Source organism: Aspergillus niger (assembly GCF_000002855.4).
Source record: "Aspergillus niger supercontig An18".
NCBI lineage: Eukaryota > Fungi > Ascomycota > Eurotiomycetes > Eurotiales > Aspergillaceae > Aspergillus > Aspergillus niger.
This window is the reverse complement of record NT_166533.1, coordinates 427,533-444,959: the sequence shown is the minus strand read 5'-3', so window position 1 is coordinate 444,959 and position 17,427 is coordinate 427,533. Positions and strand designations below refer to the sequence as shown.

At 50.2% G+C, this 17,427-nt stretch overlaps 9 protein-coding genes across 9 annotated transcripts; 6 read left to right on the top strand and 3 right to left on the bottom strand.

The window, feature by feature from the left end:
* Positions 1-1,116: 1,116 nt before the first annotated feature.
* On the top strand, positions 1,117-1,558 carry An18g02180 (uncharacterized protein; the record flags this gene model as incomplete). The annotated part of the gene is made up of 2 exons (XM_059745635.1): positions 1,117-1,158; positions 1,427-1,558. 2 exons carry the CDS (start codon positions 1,117-1,119, stop codon positions 1,556-1,558), a joined length of 174 nt encoding a protein of 57 aa, XP_059605022.1.
* A 1,069-nt stretch (positions 1,559-2,627) lies between these two features.
* An18g02170 (uncharacterized protein) lies at positions 2,628-4,366 on the top strand (the record flags this gene model as incomplete). The annotated part of the gene is made up of 5 exons (XM_001398639.3): positions 2,628-2,899; positions 2,966-3,367; positions 3,419-3,505; positions 3,561-3,966; positions 4,025-4,366. The coding sequence occupies 5 exons, from the start codon at positions 2,628-2,630 to the stop codon at positions 4,364-4,366; spliced, it is 1,509 nt and encodes a 502-aa protein (XP_001398676.1).
* A 1,030-nt stretch (positions 4,367-5,396) lies between these two features.
* On the bottom strand, positions 5,397-5,816 carry An18g02160 (uncharacterized protein; the record flags this gene model as incomplete). Its single annotated transcript, XM_059745634.1, has 2 exons — positions 5,397-5,647; positions 5,783-5,816. 2 exons carry the CDS (start codon positions 5,814-5,816, stop codon positions 5,397-5,399), a joined length of 285 nt encoding a protein of 94 aa, XP_059605021.1.
* Positions 5,817-6,291: 475 nt separating this feature from the next.
* An18g02150 (uncharacterized protein) lies at positions 6,292-8,826 on the top strand (the record flags this gene model as incomplete). The annotated part of the gene is made up of 1 exon (XM_001398637.3): positions 6,292-8,826. The coding sequence occupies one exon, from the start codon at positions 6,292-6,294 to the stop codon at positions 8,824-8,826; it is 2,535 nt and encodes an 844-aa protein (XP_001398674.1).
* Positions 8,827-9,397: 571 nt separating this feature from the next.
* Positions 9,398-10,471, top strand: An18g02140 (uncharacterized protein; the record flags this gene model as incomplete). The annotated part of the gene is made up of 4 exons (XM_001398636.3): positions 9,398-9,694; positions 9,897-10,155; positions 10,212-10,340; positions 10,401-10,471. 4 exons carry the CDS (start codon positions 9,398-9,400, stop codon positions 10,469-10,471), a joined length of 756 nt encoding a protein of 251 aa, XP_001398673.1.
* Positions 10,472-11,486: 1,015 nt separating this feature from the next.
* An18g02130 (uncharacterized protein) lies at positions 11,487-12,898 on the top strand (the record flags this gene model as incomplete). The annotated part of the gene is made up of 7 exons (XM_001398635.3): positions 11,487-11,495; positions 11,625-11,665; positions 11,920-12,071; positions 12,202-12,347; positions 12,409-12,549; positions 12,625-12,745; positions 12,810-12,898. The coding sequence occupies 7 exons, from the start codon at positions 11,487-11,489 to the stop codon at positions 12,896-12,898; spliced, it is 699 nt and encodes a 232-aa protein (XP_001398672.1).
* Positions 12,899-13,478: 580 nt separating this feature from the next.
* Positions 13,479-14,031, bottom strand: An18g02120 (hypothetical protein; the record flags this gene model as incomplete). Its single annotated transcript, XM_059745633.1, has 2 exons — positions 13,479-13,896; positions 13,988-14,031. The coding sequence occupies 2 exons, from the start codon at positions 14,029-14,031 to the stop codon at positions 13,479-13,481; spliced, it is 462 nt and encodes a 153-aa protein (XP_059605020.1).
* Positions 14,032-14,168: 137 nt separating this feature from the next.
* Positions 14,169-15,130, bottom strand: An18g02110 (uncharacterized protein; the record flags this gene model as incomplete). Its single annotated transcript, XM_059745632.1, has 2 exons — positions 14,169-14,474; positions 14,540-15,130. The coding sequence occupies 2 exons, from the start codon at positions 15,128-15,130 to the stop codon at positions 14,169-14,171; spliced, it is 897 nt and encodes a 298-aa protein (XP_059605019.1).
* Positions 15,131-16,103: 973 nt separating this feature from the next.
* Positions 16,104-16,850, top strand: An18g02100 (uncharacterized protein; the record flags this gene model as incomplete). Its single annotated transcript, XM_059745631.1, has 3 exons — positions 16,104-16,293; positions 16,397-16,533; positions 16,623-16,850. 3 exons carry the CDS (start codon positions 16,104-16,106, stop codon positions 16,848-16,850), a joined length of 555 nt encoding a protein of 184 aa, XP_059605018.1.
* Between the last annotated feature and the right edge of the window lie 577 nt (positions 16,851-17,427).

The window sequence follows — 17,427 nt, the reverse complement described above, 5'->3', positions numbered from 1 at the left end:
CACCACCACGTTTTTTGAGTTTCAAGACATGTCTTCTTCCCCGACATTCTTCGGGTTCATCAACTACGTAAATGAACGGATTGGATCTCTACAAATGTACACGGCAGATTTACGGATCTGATTGCCCACACGGGTCGCTAATAATAGGACGTAAGTACTGTAAGTTACTCTCCAGACCGAGAGCATCGAGTAGACAGATACATAAGTCCCTTGACCGCGCTGCAGATCATGACGGGCAATCCGTACTACAGTACAAGCATAAATGCCTGAAGATGGCCGTGCATGAGATGAGTTATCATCCCGGCATGCATGTTGCGTGTACCTACATAAGTTGTAGAGAATATCAGTAGGTAAAATATCTACCGACCTACATGCTTTCAGCGACGCATTGGATGTGACAGCTCTGCCGCGAAGCTCCGCACGATGCTTCTCTCGCCATGGAAAGACTGCATTTATCCCCCGGTAGTGATGTCATTCGTGAGATCCCGCGCTGGACAAGACCAAACTTACTATATAAGCTCTGTCAAGCCAGTCACCATGCCCTGGGGAAACTCACACGGGAGTTCCTGTCAGAATCTGAAAGAGTGCATCCGTTCTATCCAGGATCCGGGATACAGACTGCCGTGTCCCAGCATGCCTTAAAAGGCCACCTTGACAGATCCCCCCTAAGGACCGGGGTCACGTGTGGGTCCGATGGGATTTCAGGGTTCTGGATGCATAAATTACCGGCACGTAATACCACCAGGTACCAATGGCCCGCTCTTACCATACAATACATCTACTGCTCAGTCGGGCCGAATTCACCGGCTAGAACTAGGAGTATCTATTCACCTACTCAATCAACTAACGGTATGGAGTAGTTATCTCCTTGAACCCATGTAGCTAGGTTGCTAGAGTTAACTAATAGTGTGAAAAACTGGTAACTAATTTGCTACCATAGTGGGCTACGGATCTCCTATTCTCCTGCCATATGTGTAGGAGATTATTAGGCTCGATGTCATACAATGAATCAACATCAGCAGCACTTGCACCCAAAACCCGAGTCAGCTCTCTGACCCGATTTGCAGGACAATGAATAGAGTCATGCGAACAGGCCCACGTATTACACGATGAACAATGTCCATCTCCATTGGCTCATGTCTAAGTATGAAGATGAAGGTGAGACAGTGAAGGTACCCTCGTTTCAAGATGATTGTGGAAGCAGAGAGAACAGAATAATAGCTTGGAGCAAGCTATTGGCCCCTTTTAGGGAAAGTTGTCTTGCCTACCAAGACACACATGCGTGGTCAAGGGAGAGAGTGGTTGCGTCGCATCCGCGGTTACGAAGCGCGGCCACCAGACATCTTAACCCTCTGGTGTCTGACGACGGTCGCGCCAAGCTAACGAACGAGAGGAACTGGTTCTGGAAAACACTAAACATAAATAGAAATCCAATGTGGCCTCTCAACTTCTGATTGCCCTTCAAGGCGGTTTGCATGCTGATCGTGAACTCAAAGGGCCCAGAAAATACTCATTGACACTTGCTGACGACAGCCAGATTCCGCCCGGCCAAAATTAAGAATGATTCAAGGAGGACGTGTTTTGCAGGTTAAGCTTCAGGGTCTTTTGCATGCACCAACTCTACAAGTACCAAGGCTGGGTCGGTAAGGCCTGTATTCCTAGTTCTTACCGCCCATCAGGCCCGAATTTTCTCTCGGTGGTGCTGTCTTGACTCGTTCCCTCTAATTTCCCCCAATAACCACAGTACAAGGGTTGTGTGGTTTCTATAGTGCCTTCTTAGACGTAATTTTGGCCTTTCTAGAGTGCCACCAATCTAACCGACCAAGTCAGCAATAATTTACCGCCAGTTGATTTGGTCTGGGAGAGGGATTTGGAGAGGGTAAAACGGAGAAAGGTACGAAAGGGAGAACCAGTTGGACTACCGCAAAAAGGCTAAGTGTAATACGTTACCAGAATACCAGTCTGGAAAGGAGAGCCGCGACTCCCGAGCTGGAGGGTAGGCTGTAAATTACCATCTGTGACCACGACCGCTTGCGCCTCCTTGGCCTTGGCGGAACTTCCACCCATCCCCATCCCCAAATAATCCTCTCTCGAGCCTTCATCTCATCGGTTGCCCTCCCGCAGCTCTCGGCTTCCATCCAGCCTCAGCCTGCCCCCCCCCCCCCTCTCATCGTGATTAATGACCTCGTCGACCACAATCGTGTATTCGGCCTCATTGCTCCGGACACCAGTCCTTTGCGTTGCTGTCGACTTTCCCCCCGCCCACCTCTGCCTGGCCGACTGAGAGGGAAAAGTTGGCGAGAAAGGAGGCTTTCCTCCGGCCGCTCTTTATTTCGACTCTTCGCTTCGCCTTAACCGGGATCCTCCATCTCTTCTCGATTATAATTCTCTTTAATCGCTTTTCTGTGTCCTCGTCTTGCTCGGCTTTGGGAAGTGACATAGAAGCCAGAGTCTCGCCTCGGCGCTCGCGTGCGGACGTACATCTCTTGTCATCGAGATTCCCTCTGGGATAATATCCGACAAGAGATATCTCGGTCTGAGAAGCTCCTTTGACTTGACTGCTGATACCTGATAACTATTGTGTGCCATCGCTGTTCAATCAGCCGTGTGGCCCATCTTCTGCACCCATGGGCCTCGTTCAACGGGTTACGAAATGGCTGCCCTCCACGCCGAGTCTGCCCCTAGATGACTCTTCGCGCGAGAAAGGCCGTAATCTGTCCAGATTCGCTTTCTTCAAACGGAGGATACGGTTAAAGGGCAACTCCTCGATCTCGATACCCCTGGGATTTGTTTTACTATTTCCATGCCTTGTAATAGTCCTTATCCTACTACTTTTTGTTCGACATCCTTCTTCCCCTGGGGGTATCCTCATCCCTGCCGGTACTCCGCCTTCTATCAGGTTCGTTTCGCTCGCCAGGCACGAGAATCAGAGTTTTCGATAGCTAACCACGCGCCGACTCGACAGGAAAATAAGCGAAAAGTACGACAAAGTCTTCGCTACTGGCTGTCTTCCCGTCGAGAAAACCGACGCCCCGCGCGCAAACGCCGCTTTCGTCGTCCTTGCCAGAAACAAGGAATTAGACGGAGTTATTCAGTCACTCAAGTCAATTGAAAGACACTTCAACCGCTGGTTCCACTACCCTTACGTCTTCCTGAACGATGGTGATTTCGATGACGCCTTTAAGGCGACGGTCAAGAACTACACCAGCGCCCCCGTTGAGTTTGGCAAGATCGACGAGTCTATGTGGGGTTACCCCGACTGGGTTGACCATGAAGTCGCCAAAGAAGGCGTCCGGAAACAGGGTGACGCCGCCATCATGTACGGAGGCATGGAGAGTTACCACCATATGTGCCGATTCTATTCCGGGTAAGTTTCCTAAACAAATTCACTCTGTCACTAATTCTGACCCTTAAACAGCCATTTCTACAAGCACCCTCTGCTCATGAAATACGAATGGTACTGGCGTCTCGAGCCTGAGATCAAGTACTTCTGTGATATTACATAGTACGACTCTCCCATGGATCCTTGCGTATCGGTAATATACTGACATCCTAATCAGTGATCCATTCATTAAGATGGCGGAAGCAAACAAGACCTACGGCTTCACGATCGCTGTCAAGGAGCTTCGAGAGACCGTTCCCAACATCTTCCGTTACGCATCTGCCTACAAGCGGAAACACAACTTGGAATCGAAGGGATTGTGGGAAATGTTCCTGGAGAAACCCGAGGAAGAGCCTAAGCCCGAGGAGGAAAAGCAAGAGAAACTTCCTGAAGAGATCCTTCAAAACGAGCCTGGTGAAAATACTGTTCCCGATGTTGACCCGGAGGCCATGGAAGGCGAGAAGTACAACATGTGCCACTTCTGGAGTAACTTTGAGATCGCGCGGTTGGACTTCTTCCGCAGCAAGGAATATGAGGAGTTCTTCGACATGATGGATAAGAGTGGGGGTTTCTGGATGGAGAGAGTATGTCCTTGTGTACCTGACTTCGCCTTCGATATAACTAACTAACTGTCTGATCTAGTGGGGTGATGCGCCTATCCATTCTCTGGCCGCCGGTATTCTCTTGTCCCCCAGCGACATCCACTACTTCCGTGACTTCGGCTATCGGCACACTACTATCCAGCATTGTCCTGCCAACGCTCCTGCACGGCAATTGCCCCGGATCCCCTGGCTGGAGACGACAACCGAGGACGAAAAGGAGCGCATCGAAGAGGACGAGTATTGGGCGAACCCTGATCCCGTCAAGGAGAACGGTGTCGGCTGCAGGTGCAGGTGTGACACCGACATCGTGGATGTTGAAGGCAAGCAGGGCAGTTGTCTCGCCGAATGGGTCGAAGTTGCTGGAGGATGGGCATCCCCATAGATTCGGATTGTTGCCCTTTAATGTTCGCTGTATAATCTTCGCCTCCTGGTTTCCGTACCTATTTGTTCGACTATGAGCATTACTCGGTTCGCCCTTGGAGTTATTTGCTTGAGCCTGCATGTTACGTTGGCTGTGGGTTTCTGGACGGCGTTATACGGATCTGACGGCTTCTTACGTGGAAGACGGTGTGACCATTCTCATCAATATGGACAAATTCATCTAGCGTGCTTCGTATATCTCACCTGGTTTGCCCGCAATCACTCTAAAAAGAAAAGTGTATGCTCAGAAGGCCCTGCTGTTGGGAATCCAAGTCGGCTACCAAATCATTCATCTTGGAGACGCTTGGACCACGTTTCTGCTCGGTTTACTCGAGCGACCGCAGGCCAGAAGCAATGTCGTCCCTCGTATTGAGCACGAGCATACGTTGTGGGTTTGCGTGGCTGGATGCGTCTGCTTGCGATACCCAATGTCTGGTTGTCTGCATGCTTGGGTGGTTTCTCATTCGCCCTCATGGCTTTCCCCTGACATTGTCAGGCAGCAAACAGCAAATCTCCAGTTGGTATTGGGGGGTGTTGTATGAACAAGCGAAGGATCGCCGACCGACAACGACCAGGTATTGCTGCAGGTCACTTGGAGCCTATTGCTTTCTACTGAATGGGCCATCTACACCGTAGCACCTATCAAATGTCTTTTTGTCCTTACTTACCACCATTGGCGCAAGCCTCATGTTCTCCTATTCTGCTGTTTTGACATCAATCTGCTGTTTCTGTTTCCCCTCTGAATATTCTGTTTTAGTTCGATGCCCCGTTCTTCCCATATCATGTCATGAAATGTAATGTACATATCTACTTTATATGCTTCTCTCTGTTCTCTCGTGCTGAAACGGGAAGGTTTTCTTTTCTTCAATCACACATCCACGCGCACCCATATATTGTCAAAGTCCCAATTTTTGAAGTTACTGTTTGTCCATAGTTGCATGGGATGTTCTAGTTATGTGAAGTACACCTGTACTTGGTTAAAATAATACTATCTATCTGGTCGGTAACTTCCAGTTCACGGGCAATGGTGAAGGCGTCGAAGGGAAGAATGGATGGAAGACTTGGGACCCTCTCAAGATGGGGGAGGGGCCTACTAGTTTAGATCGGGTGTAGTGGCCTGAAAGTAGCCTGATAACGGATGCCTTATCGGCGATACTTGGAGCTGGGGTCACTGGCTTCTCCTCCGGCCATGGTGGACAGCCAACAAACACATGATGAGATACGATCCTACTTACAGCTAAGCCTAAGCAACAGAAACCTTAACTCCCGCCTGACCCAGCCAGATAGAGGGCTGATCTAAAGTGACCTCCTCTCGCAAGGGAAAAGGGAAATCAGACTGCCGTGATAATCCCATGTCAGGTGCCCCGCGCAAGATAACCGTCACCATCTTCCGGTCCAGTCACTCCAGTCATCTCTATCTCCCTTGACCTTTCCCTTCCTTTGCTCCCTCTTCTCAACCCGCCCTCGGTCGGCTTCTGTTTGCAAGGCTTTCCCCTTCCACTTACCGCTAGTTTCCGAAACACGTTGATGAACTAAATCCACCTTGTCCTCGTGAGGCACCTGACCTAATCTTCCGCCCGGGCCGCGAGGAACAACAGCAGCATCAAGCGCCTCACCCCCACTTGCAATTCATCGTCCGCCTAGGCTGTCATCGGGCATCTGCCTATTAGGCTCGGACGATCCAGACAGACTCTCCCAGCCAGAGTTGCTCCTATAGTAGATAGCAAAATTTGCTCTGTGAAGTTAACGTATACTTCCGCTGACTCTTCTTCTATTCATTCCTGAGCTTATCCGTCGTCCACTGCTTCCGGTCAAAGCTCCACTCTGCAGCTCTTCACTTGCTCTTTCCCTCAAGAACCTTACTGATGACATTCACTCGCAAACACCATGGCTGACTCTTCAGAGCCTCACCCCAGGCCTTCCAAATACCCTTCAACCGCTTCGAGCTTACAGTATCCCACTCTTCCTCCGTTGAGTGCCTCTGTAGAGGAGTGGTTATCGCGATCGCGGCCTATCAGTATGACGTCAACTCCAATGGAACACCACCCCAAGTCCCTCAGTGAAAGCTGGGCGACGATGAGTGCTTCCGACGTGCACTCGGAAGATGGCACTCGCTCGGACCAGACGGATCTTGGGTCTTTGATCGATCAGACCGGCCCAGATGACGTAGCAAGTCTCGATGGGCGGTCCAGCAACAGCGACATGGATACAAATGACGAGGATGGGTTTGATGGTGATGACTACGATTCCAGGAGCAACGTTTCGGTGTCCCAGGAACTTTCATCCGCCTTCCCTCACATAAGAAACTCGATCGATGACAGTAACTTAACTACCAAGACTGCTTTACGGCAGTCGGTTGAGTCCATCGAGTTCATTGAACCCGAGAACTGGCCCGAGATTGAACGGGTAGAACTGAAGCATACCATCCGAGTGTTCGAAGGATCTGACACAGCAGAACTGGAGCAAGAGCTTCCTAACAGGTCAGAAGGCTCGACTGTCACGGCCACCGTGCAGCAGACCATGACTAGGAAGAGCCTTGACACCGACAAACCTTTCCATGTGGTATACATTGGCAGCTCTGAATTTCGAAACATCGTTCTCGATAAAATCGGGGATGTTTTGGTGTCGAGTACCTGTAGCGGTTTCGAGAGCAGCTCTGCAGAGTCGTCCAGATATCATGTCGTCCCAACGTCCTTTGGCGCAGGCGCAGTTCCCAATTTTGCCGAGCTCCTTCCCATTCATGTTCAGCTTATTGTGGACGAGTGCACCGAGGCTACCGCGGATCCCCATATGGACAAGCCCAGCACAATCACCCTCAAATTCAAGGGTCGGCCGCCATGCTCTTCAATGTGGTCAGGGACCGATTATTGTATTTCATCTTCGATCCAATGGGCGCTACCTGATGTTGCCATCTTTTTTCTATCCGGCACTGATACCCCCGAAGATATTGAGACCCAAAAAATGGCCCGCATACTCATGGAACGACACGGTATTCCGACTATGGTCATCTCGGAAAAGCCGCTTTGGACGATGTCTAGAGACCCTGTTCCTCTTAATCCCCATAGTCTCCACATGTGCCTGGAATTCCGCAATGCCCTGGACGGGAAGTCCAAGGTTCTCAGGAGGTATCCTATCGATCTGAAGACCTTTGAGAGTATTACGCCGGGGCAACTCAACAGAAATCTGGCGTCCCTAGCAACTATCTGTCCCAAAAAACCATGCCAAATGGCATTGGGGAACCCGGAGTCACCTCGCACCAATTCATTTTTTGGATGGTGCATGTCCATCCATAAAGACCTTTCTCGTCCTTATATCGGCGACTACGGGGTGTCGATGTCTGCGTACCGTTTCATTGCGTTCAGTATTCTATCTCTTGTATTCGTATTCTTAGGCCATACAGCCATGTTGGCCGCTAACTCGACCTTTTCTCGACAATCTGCTGACCATACACTAACCAAAGCTGTCACCCCTGTTTCGAGCAGTGTCCCAGCTACCAGCTTCTTGCACACAGTGACATCACTTTCCGTGTTGCCTACATCGCTTGGCGACCCCGAGCTGCGAGGGGACCATGTGGGCAGCAACACCCGATTACATGACCTGATAGAAGGCGTACAGTATGTTTCCGAACGGCATGGATTGACGGACTCGTTTGAAATCCAGGTGGTCGGTGATTGTCATCTTGTAATTAAGCCGCCTCACAAACCTGGCAAAAAACAGCCAAAATTCAATGTCCAGGTCAGCCGAGATGGCAAGCCTCTCGAGTATGAACTCTCGATGTTATTCGACGGGGTGTACACGCTGAGACTAGATCGCGCGGATGCATACGGTCAGGTGGATGTGACACTAACTACCATTACAACGAAACCTCATATACAGACAACATCTGTGGATTTCGGAACGCCATGGTTGAAAATCCAGAACTGGAAACGCGCAGCACATCTCATCACCTCCCAGCTTCTGAGAGAGTTCGCCACTGCGCAAACTGGACTGTCAGAGGTCTATGACCGGGTCTGCACCGATTTGCAAGTGCTCATGGGAGATGTTGTAAGAAGGGCTCACTTCCTACGGAAAGAGGCGGCTGCTTTGCGACCCGAGTCGGTACAGATTTCCCGCGAGACAAAGGACATGGTGGTGTCCCGCTCAGAGCAATTCACCCAAGTCGTTAAAAAAGGCGCCGTCCAGCCACTTCTAGCTGTCTCGTCTGCTCTGCAGGCTCAGACCCACAAAGTGCATACAGGAGCTAGAGAGATGATGAGTGGCACATGGGACAAGATCAGCTCTCATGCTCATGCGCTTGACCTTGGCGCAGTGAAAGAACGCTTCCGGGACGCGAGGAAATGCAAGGCTTTGGATACGGCGCAGCAGAGAGCCCGAAGTCTGGTGAGACGGAGGACTTGTCAGCAGTCAGGGTGTTCACAGTAGAGCTATTGTCGTGGTGCCTCATAACTGGAGGCCAACAAATCGACAGTAGTTTCTTTCAGAATACCATTCATTCCTTTTATGTAATTTCCTATGTTGATTCTTCTTGGGCTGTTTTATTGGGGTTGCTCGCAGGCGAAAGGATGGGTCAGATATCAGGGTCGGACTGAATCATGGGATGAATTCCTGGAATACATGCTGGATTATGTATCAGTGGAGTATGTTGAGACTTGCCACGTGCATGTCCTTTTCAATTTTTCTCAAGAGTGAATTTGGTCTAGATGTCTCTCTGTAAAGAGTAGTGATAGTTTATAGTTACTGCGGATCGCCCGCCGGCGTAAGCAAAAGCCAGACTTGCAGGGCGGTGGCGCTAGTGCGGCCTTAGGCGCTTAGGCAATGAACCTACCCACCTCAAAACAACCCCGTCCATATTTTCCCACCCCTCTTCAGTGACTCCCACTTCCCCAGTACATTTCTTTCCTTCCTCCTTCTTACCAGGTACATCCCCAGAAACATCTATATCTACCGGATCTTTCTCACTTATAAATTTGACAGCCAACGCAATCCACCCACCATGTCTGACGTCGCTGAGACCAAGCCCGACCCCACCACCAGCGCTCCTGAGGGCGCTGAGAAGCCCGAGGAGACGACCACCACCGCCACCGAAGAGACCAAGACTGAGGAGAAGCCCGAGGAGTCCAAGTCGGTGACCGAGTCCGCTGCCGAGGCCGTCAAGGACACTGCCACCAAGACCACCGACAGCGTCTTCTCCATGTTCGGCGGTGGCCCCAAGAAGGAGAAGCAGGAGGAGCCTGAGGATGCTAAGGACGAGCCCTCCGGCTCTTCCAAGGCCCAGAAGGGTGAAGATGAGGTATGCATTTGATTTGCGCTATGTCGGTGTCGATGGTCCCCTTACGCCAGTTTAACCGTTACCCCGCTTTCCCCTCCATCGATGCCCTCTTTTTCCCTCTTACCCCTGATTCTTTGTCCGCATTTTGTTGGCTCCTGCAAAGTATCACGACAGCCCAGTTATATTGGCTACTAGTGGCTAACCATGTCATCACAATTATTAGGACGAGGCCCCCGAGTCCCCTGATGTTCACTTCGAGCCTGTCATCCGCTTGACCGAGAAGGTGGAGACCAAGACCAACGAGGAGCTGGAGGAGCAGACCTTCAAGATGCGTGCCAAGCTTTTCAAATTCGACCGTGACAGCAAGGAGTGGAAGGAGCGTGGTACCGGTGACGTCCGCCTGCTCAAGCACAAGGAGAACCAGAAGACCCGCCTCGTGATGCGCCGCGACAAGACCCTCAAGGTCTGCGCTAACCACTACAGTGAGTGTTGCCGTTTATCATTTGGTGTGGATTTGGGTCGCTAATCGATCTTCCAGTCGTTCCCGATATGAAGTTGAGCCCCAACGTTGGCAGTGACCGCAGCTGGGTTTGGAACGCTACCGCCGATGTCAGTGAGGGTGAGCCCGAGGCGCAGACCCTGGCCATCCGTTTTGCCAACAGTGACAGTAAGTGGACATTGAAATACAGCCAGGGTGAAGGTTCATTTTGCTAACGCCAAATCTTAGACGCCAACCTCTTCAAGGAGGCTTTCGAGAAGGCCCAGAAAGAGAACGAGAAGCTGCTTAACCTGCAGTAAGCAGGTTCCTAGCCTCGGATTTTCTCGGTCATCAGTGATATAGAGGGCTATTGTTAATGAACATTTTGATTCCCTTTCCCAGCATAACGAGTCTGATGTGGACTGCTCATGAAAGACCTATTTCACCTTCATCCCGACTTATCTTTGTTTCCCCTTTCTTTTCTCACAAGCATCAAGTTTCTTACCATATTCACTGCCCCTGCTTGAGAAAACAGAATTAATGACGCCGGTCATGGCGAGACCATGAGTCGACGCATGCATGGGTCCTTGGTTTTGGCCATGTGGTCCCTTGCATGTCGTGCGACGACTTGGTACATAGTAGATAGACACCACATGCCCCCAAAATATACGTATGAAATTCACGAAGTCTCTGCCTGCACCTATTGTACCTATATTCTCGATCGATAGACTTTGACTTGGCTCTCCCTCTGATGATAATGGTAGTGGAGGGATTTCCCTTTCTTTCCAATTTCGATATGTGGATTATAGCGATGTCACATCTGAAAACAAGAGTAAATTCCCGAGCGCAAAAACACCCCTCCCTTGAAAGCTAGTAATGCGATGTATTTCGAATGTGGGTGGCTGTACCTTCTGGACGCTGGCGGTTAGTTACCCTGGGGCGACGTCGCGCTGCCGCGTCGAAGAAAGAGGCCGTCCGGCAGTCAATAACCACTTCCAATCCCCCACCCGGCTTTCAGCCCGCGGAAAGCTTCACTCTCGCTCACTCCTCCTCCCTCTCTTGTTTCTACGTCTACCCATCCCTCGCTGGTCGGACACCATTCGAACTGCACCCTTCCCCCCGCTAACAACCATTCACTCCGATCCGAATCTGCAGGATTCCCGACAGGAACTCCCGCCAAACATCCGACTTCGCCTCACCTGGGCATCGCGCGACCTCTACATCCAATAGCTCCTGTATCCCATTCAGACTCTCGCGGGAAGGGTCTCTGGAAGAAAACCTCTAGTTCCTCCCTTCTAAATTTTACGAGCGATTGATCCAGACACCTCTTTCAAAATGCCTGACGTGAGTTCCGCCTCCCTCTCCGGGTTCAGCAATGGCACCCTCTCCCACTGGCGCTCGACGCGAACAAATTCGGTCTTCTTTCACTCGATCGCATGACGCTGACGTGACGCTTTTTCTCTACTTCTACAGGTTAAAAGAAATGTCAGATTGGTGACCGAGCAGCACATCGTGTACGTTGTATCCTACTAAATACTCCCGGTTCCCGAGTCATTCCTGAATGAATCACCGCCGCTTCTCTTCCTCGTCATCGCTGCCTATCCTTCTCCACCTTCTTCTCGCATCCGTCGTTGGTCATCGCGCGATGGTTGTTCGCTGTGCGCTTGGGCTCCCAACACGGTTACCTCTGCAGAGAATGGCACAAGGGCAGAAGCTTGGAATGAGAAAGTCCTCCTTGCTGACCTAGTGCGCGTCTTCGCGTCTACAGGAACAAAGACTCCGGCGTTGAAGGATTCCCCCTCCGATCATGGTCAATTGAGATCTACGTTGTCAATGAGCACGGCGAGCAGGTGCCTGCGAATGTCTTCGATAAAGTGACATACACGCTGCACCCTAGTTTCGGCGACAGGGCCATTCAGAGTACGTCACACCCTCTGCTCTTCGCACACCCCCGATCAGCGTCCGGCCAGTGGGAACCGGACGACAGAGATGGTCGACTTTACAAGGGATAGGTGAAATGGGTCACTAGCGGCTGCTGACCTCAGAATAGCCTTCAAGAATCCCCCCTTCAGAATCTCAGAGGAAGGATGGGGTGAGTTCGATATGCAAATAGGACTCACTGCTGCCGACAAGGAGCATTTCGTTACGCACGACCTGAACTTTGCTCAGCCCCGTTACGAATCCAAGCACGTCATTGTGAGTAATTGGCCCTCGGTGGAACACCATTGATTGTGCTAATTTTCTCTCTCCCGTATAGACGTTCAAGAACCCCAAGCCTGCCCTACTAGCCCTCCTCCGCGAATCCGGACCCGTCCCAGGAGACGAAAATGGCGTGAAGTCGAAACGCGCCGCAGCCGGAGAGGAGGGATCCAAGAAGAAGAAGCGCACAGAGAAGAGTGTAAGCGACGACTCATTCTCCTCAGAGAAGAAGAAAATAACAATAGAAACACCTCTGACATGATCACTATCCCAGGTTGACATGGACAAGCTGGCCGACGGTCTGCAGCGACTCGGCGAAGATGACCTCCTCCAGGTAGTACAGATGGTGCACGACAACAAAGCCCCAGACTCGTATACCAAGAACGATGTTGAGCGTAAGCTACCACCACCGCCGCCCCTCGAAATTCCCATCCCACTAACCAATTCAATCCATAACAGAGGGAGAATTCCACGTCGACCTATATACGCTTCCAGACACCCTAATCAAGATGCTGTGGGATTTCACGCAGGAGAAAGGCGCTTTGTGAAAAAAACAACTACTAGTTACCCCATATTTTTCCTTTTCAAACCTCCTTTTGGGCGAAACAATTGCTATTTTGTTGTATCTCTCTCTGGCTTGTCTTTTTTTTCCCTCTCTCCACCCCCCTTATTCCACTCAAAGTTTCTAACTACTTACTACGGAGTACTTTACCTACTTTACTACATTTCGCATCTATGAACACTAGGAACTGTGTCTATCTTGCTTACTAGTTACTTTACCCTCCTTTACTGCTTACTTTCTACCTACTTGTTTATCTGTCTATTAATCTCTCTACTAGCATCACCCGCGTTGTATCTTTTATTGGATGTGTGCTTTTCCATGAAAAGAAAACAGGAAGAAAGAACAAGAATTGGATAGGTTAATGGACGGATATGGGTAATAATGAGTCGTGCGATAAGTAGCGCGGAACAGAGAGAGAGAAAGAGAACGGGGTTGGAAAGGGGAGTATCAAACTGAAAACCATTTTGCATTGTATTGTGAGTAAAGACGATAATGAAATTTTATAGCATTGCAACTTGATTACTTTACTGCCTTGATCTAGATCAGTACTACTTACTATTTACTACTTAGTAGCTGGGGGAGGTGAGTGTTTTGCTACTACTAGTACGTTTAATATTTCTATGGATGTATGTATTTGTATGATATCGAAGAGCTTGTTGGTTTGGTTGCGTCGGTTCGTTTGGGATGTGCTTATAAGATACAATGATATAATGTCCGGTGGCATGTTGGGTATTTGTGTTACGTGGGTAAGTACTAAGTAGGATATCGGTAGGATGGGTCCGAGCAGTAGATGAATTAGTACATAGATAGATAGTTGGTCTCGGATAATAACATATCACGGCATCTAAAAGGAAGAAAACGAAGAGAAAACCCAAGAACCATGTTGGATATCTCAAGCTCAAGGTCAAACGAGAACACAAGCAACCAATCAATGAACCAAGTAAAATCAAAGGCCCAGCCTTGCCTGCCTGAACACCAGTAGTACTGTCACGTATGTACTGTAGATCCGTCTATATGCATGCATGTACCCGAACAAATGAAAAGGGAAACAAGGAAAACAGCAAACAACCAGAACACACTGCCGGCCAATCGACGATGCAAAGTAGAGTCGGTAAACATTCAAGAACGAAAAGATGATGGAGATGACCTGGACGCCCGCTTTGCTGTATTTTGAAGTGTTCGTGCAGAGAACATTATGTTGTCATATGAACGTGAAGAGGAGAGGAATATTCTGCGTTTCAAGAGTGCTTGTTTGTTTACAAGATACGGTATCTATTTGGTTGGTTAGTGATTTGAACATTGGTAAGAAAGATATACAGGGATATAACATACGATCTGAGCAGGTCTTCAAGACTGTCTGCGCTGCAGCTCCGACCCTTCGGGATCTGTCTCAGGATCTCGACGATTGTAGCAAAAACATCGCCGTCCTTGTATGCTAGCAGGGCGGGCGCTTCGATGTGATCCATCTCTGCGATCTCGTGGTGGAGCTTGACGAAGTGGACAGTGGGTTGACGACGAGCAATGGTGTTGAGACAGTCTTCAACAATGCTGCTGGTTGTGGACTATAGAAGCGTCGGGTCAGCGACAACTAGCCTTGACGAGTAGTACACAATTGGGTATAACATACCTCTGGATCATAAACGCAGACTACTACTACTGTGCCGGATGTGACCTTCTCGATAGCATCCAGGTAACCCACCGCATCGACAATATCCACGGAGCCGTACAACTTGCGACGGGGGCTAGGCTTCCTCAGGCTGCGAGCCTGCATTTCCTGCATGCGGGCAGTGCGCCATTGGTGAAGAAACCGCTCCTCATCATCGCTAGCGGAAGATCCATCGGGTGGGGAGGAGTTCTGGAGGAGTGTAGCGTCATCGTTGACGGATTTGTTGTAGTGGGAGCGATCGAGACCAGCGACGCCGAGAAGGGTTCTGCGGAAGGAGCTCTTGCGAGCACGCTCAAAGGCCTGGGCATCGGCGATGACACCCTTGGGGCCAGTGTTGGCGTCGTAGACGGTGTTGGGGACGCGATAGCTGCTGGGGTTGCGGGAGTGCATGGCAGAGGGAGTGTCTTCGGCGTCGGAGAATTGGGGTTCGTCGTGGTCAGAGGATTCGTCAGAGGAGTGAACAGAGTCGTTGTCACGGTCCTCAGGATGAGAAGAGAACTTCTCCCGGTTGATGTTTATGAGTTGGTTGAACTCGTCTTGAGCAGATGACATCGTGAAGGAGGAAGCGGGGGGGTTCCGGGCTTTAAAACAAGGTCGAAGACGATGACAATGTCAATGATATTCTTAGAGCTTGGCTGCGCCTTGATCTGCGTCAACGATGGGGTGCCGCAAGTGCCTAGTTTAATTCTTTTTTGAAATCAAAAAATTTTTGCCTGGTAAGGAGCAGCAGCTGGCGGGGGGGCGCAGAGCGAATGAAACGAGAAAAAGAAGCGAAACCAATGACGAAGGGTCGTATCCAACACGAAAAAAGGGGGGAAAGAGGAGCGTGTCCCAGAGAGTGTTAGTACACGTTTCAGAAATTTTTTATAGTTTTCCTTTCGGTGCTTTTCCTAAGAGAGTGGGAGAGCTAGAGAGTCGATCCAAGGGAAGGTAAAAGGCAAGAGAGGGAGGAAGAGAAGAGAGGCTGAAGGGGGGGGGGAGGAGAGAATGGAAGGAAGTGGCGGGAGATGAAACAATCGAGGCCCGAAGGATGGACGAGGGACGGGCTGCCCGAATGCGAAGATCAGCCAGTAGGAAAAGGGGCGGTGTTTCAGAAATCGGAGATCAGCCCCCGGGGAAAAGAAGCCGCGAAGAACCTTCCATTTCATCATTTTGTTGCCCAGGTGCCATGGTTGACTCCCCAATGGCTGAGGCCATGGTGCGGCTGACCATCTAGTAAGTAAGTAATTATTTTAATTATGTACTGTTTACAAGATCTCCATATCAATGGACAAGGGCTGGAATCAAAGCGAATGGCTAGCTCAACTGTGACTTGGAGTTAGTACATGTGAAAATCGTACCATAGAGTCAACAAAATCCGACACTCTAATTCACCCCACAACGACGTGGGATCAATGTCTTTGCTCTTCCATACTTTTGTCTGTTCCTCCTTGTCTCCCCCCCCCAACCTTCAATTACATCGCGTGATTACATCCTACTCAAAGTTTACCCAACTGATGACGTGGAGTGATGGAGGACACGAAGGATGGAGTCTGCGCAAAGAGAGGGCCAATTGCTTGGATGGATTTTTCCAATGGAAATCAGGATCCTCTTGCTCAGACAACTGGCAGCTCCCCAGTGGATCTTGGAGCATCAGAAGTGTTTCATCGCCATCAACGGAGAAAAAAATCCTGTCGCTCCTCTCCCCCCCAACAAGGACCGCGACACCGCTTCTGGTAAATCTTGCGTTCGACGTGTTCACCTCGGATGCTAACGGTTTGCGCATCGCCCGCGCTGGCCGCCCTTGTGGAGACAACGAGTGACACATCTTTTGGATAGGGCCCCCAGATCCAGTGGCTCCGCCGTCGGGCGAGATCCGGACAACGGCTTCCAAGTTCTGGCCTTCCAGTGAAGACTCGCCCAGCCCTTCCGGTTCACAGCGTCATCCTGACCCGATTGACCTGGCCCCATCCCAGGTGGAGTCCGGAGTCGTTGCCTTGCCTGTTCGACAATTCATTTCCGCGGGCAGATCCTCATCCTGAGAACGGTACGTAAGTAGGTATAGGGCGATAGGTCAGCCGACCCCACGCGTGTGGGAACTATTAATAACTTGGGATATCCCGCATACGCTGGTCCGCTGCCTGGAGGAGTGACCTTTCGGCCGCTGCAAGCTGATCCCAGCGCCCTTTATCTATCGCGGGCATCCTTCCCGGTTTCCTCCAATTGCTATTCCCAGTTCTATCCCAGCTGCCCCGAACCCAAGCAGGGTGGACCAGCAGGAACAGTGACATGACACAAAGCAGGGTCTTTCAAAAGAGAGTTTTGAGCTTTTCCAAAAAAGTATTGCCTGTCATTTGTACTAGTGGCTGCCTAACAACTCTCTGCCACACCTTGGCTGACCACCAGGTCGGGACATAAGAGTGTCGCGGAACATGACATCGTGGGGCGAAACCCCCGAGGGATAAAGGAAAGATTTGCTGGAAACATGGTCGATTTCAACACCAGATATAAAGAAAAAAAAAAGCCCGCTTGAAAACACTCAAATGACACAACCGACACTTTCAAGACGTAGGCTGATGATTAGTAACAGAAGGGGATCGCAGTAAGCGTCAAAAGAAAAACGTCATGGCCTATCCGGAAACATTCCCTCCCTTTCCATCCATCACCCGCAAAAAAGTACAGAAGATAGTGAGTAAGAAAGGTCAGAGAAGAAAAGAGGGGGCAAGAGAAGGAAACAATGAAAAGTGAACAAAAGAATACTCGATCATGGTAGTAATCGAGGTAAGAAATTGAAGAAGAGAACAAGACATCGAAGGAGGGGGGGGATGGGGTTAGTAAGGGTGAAGGGTAAAGCGAGATCGAAAGAAAAA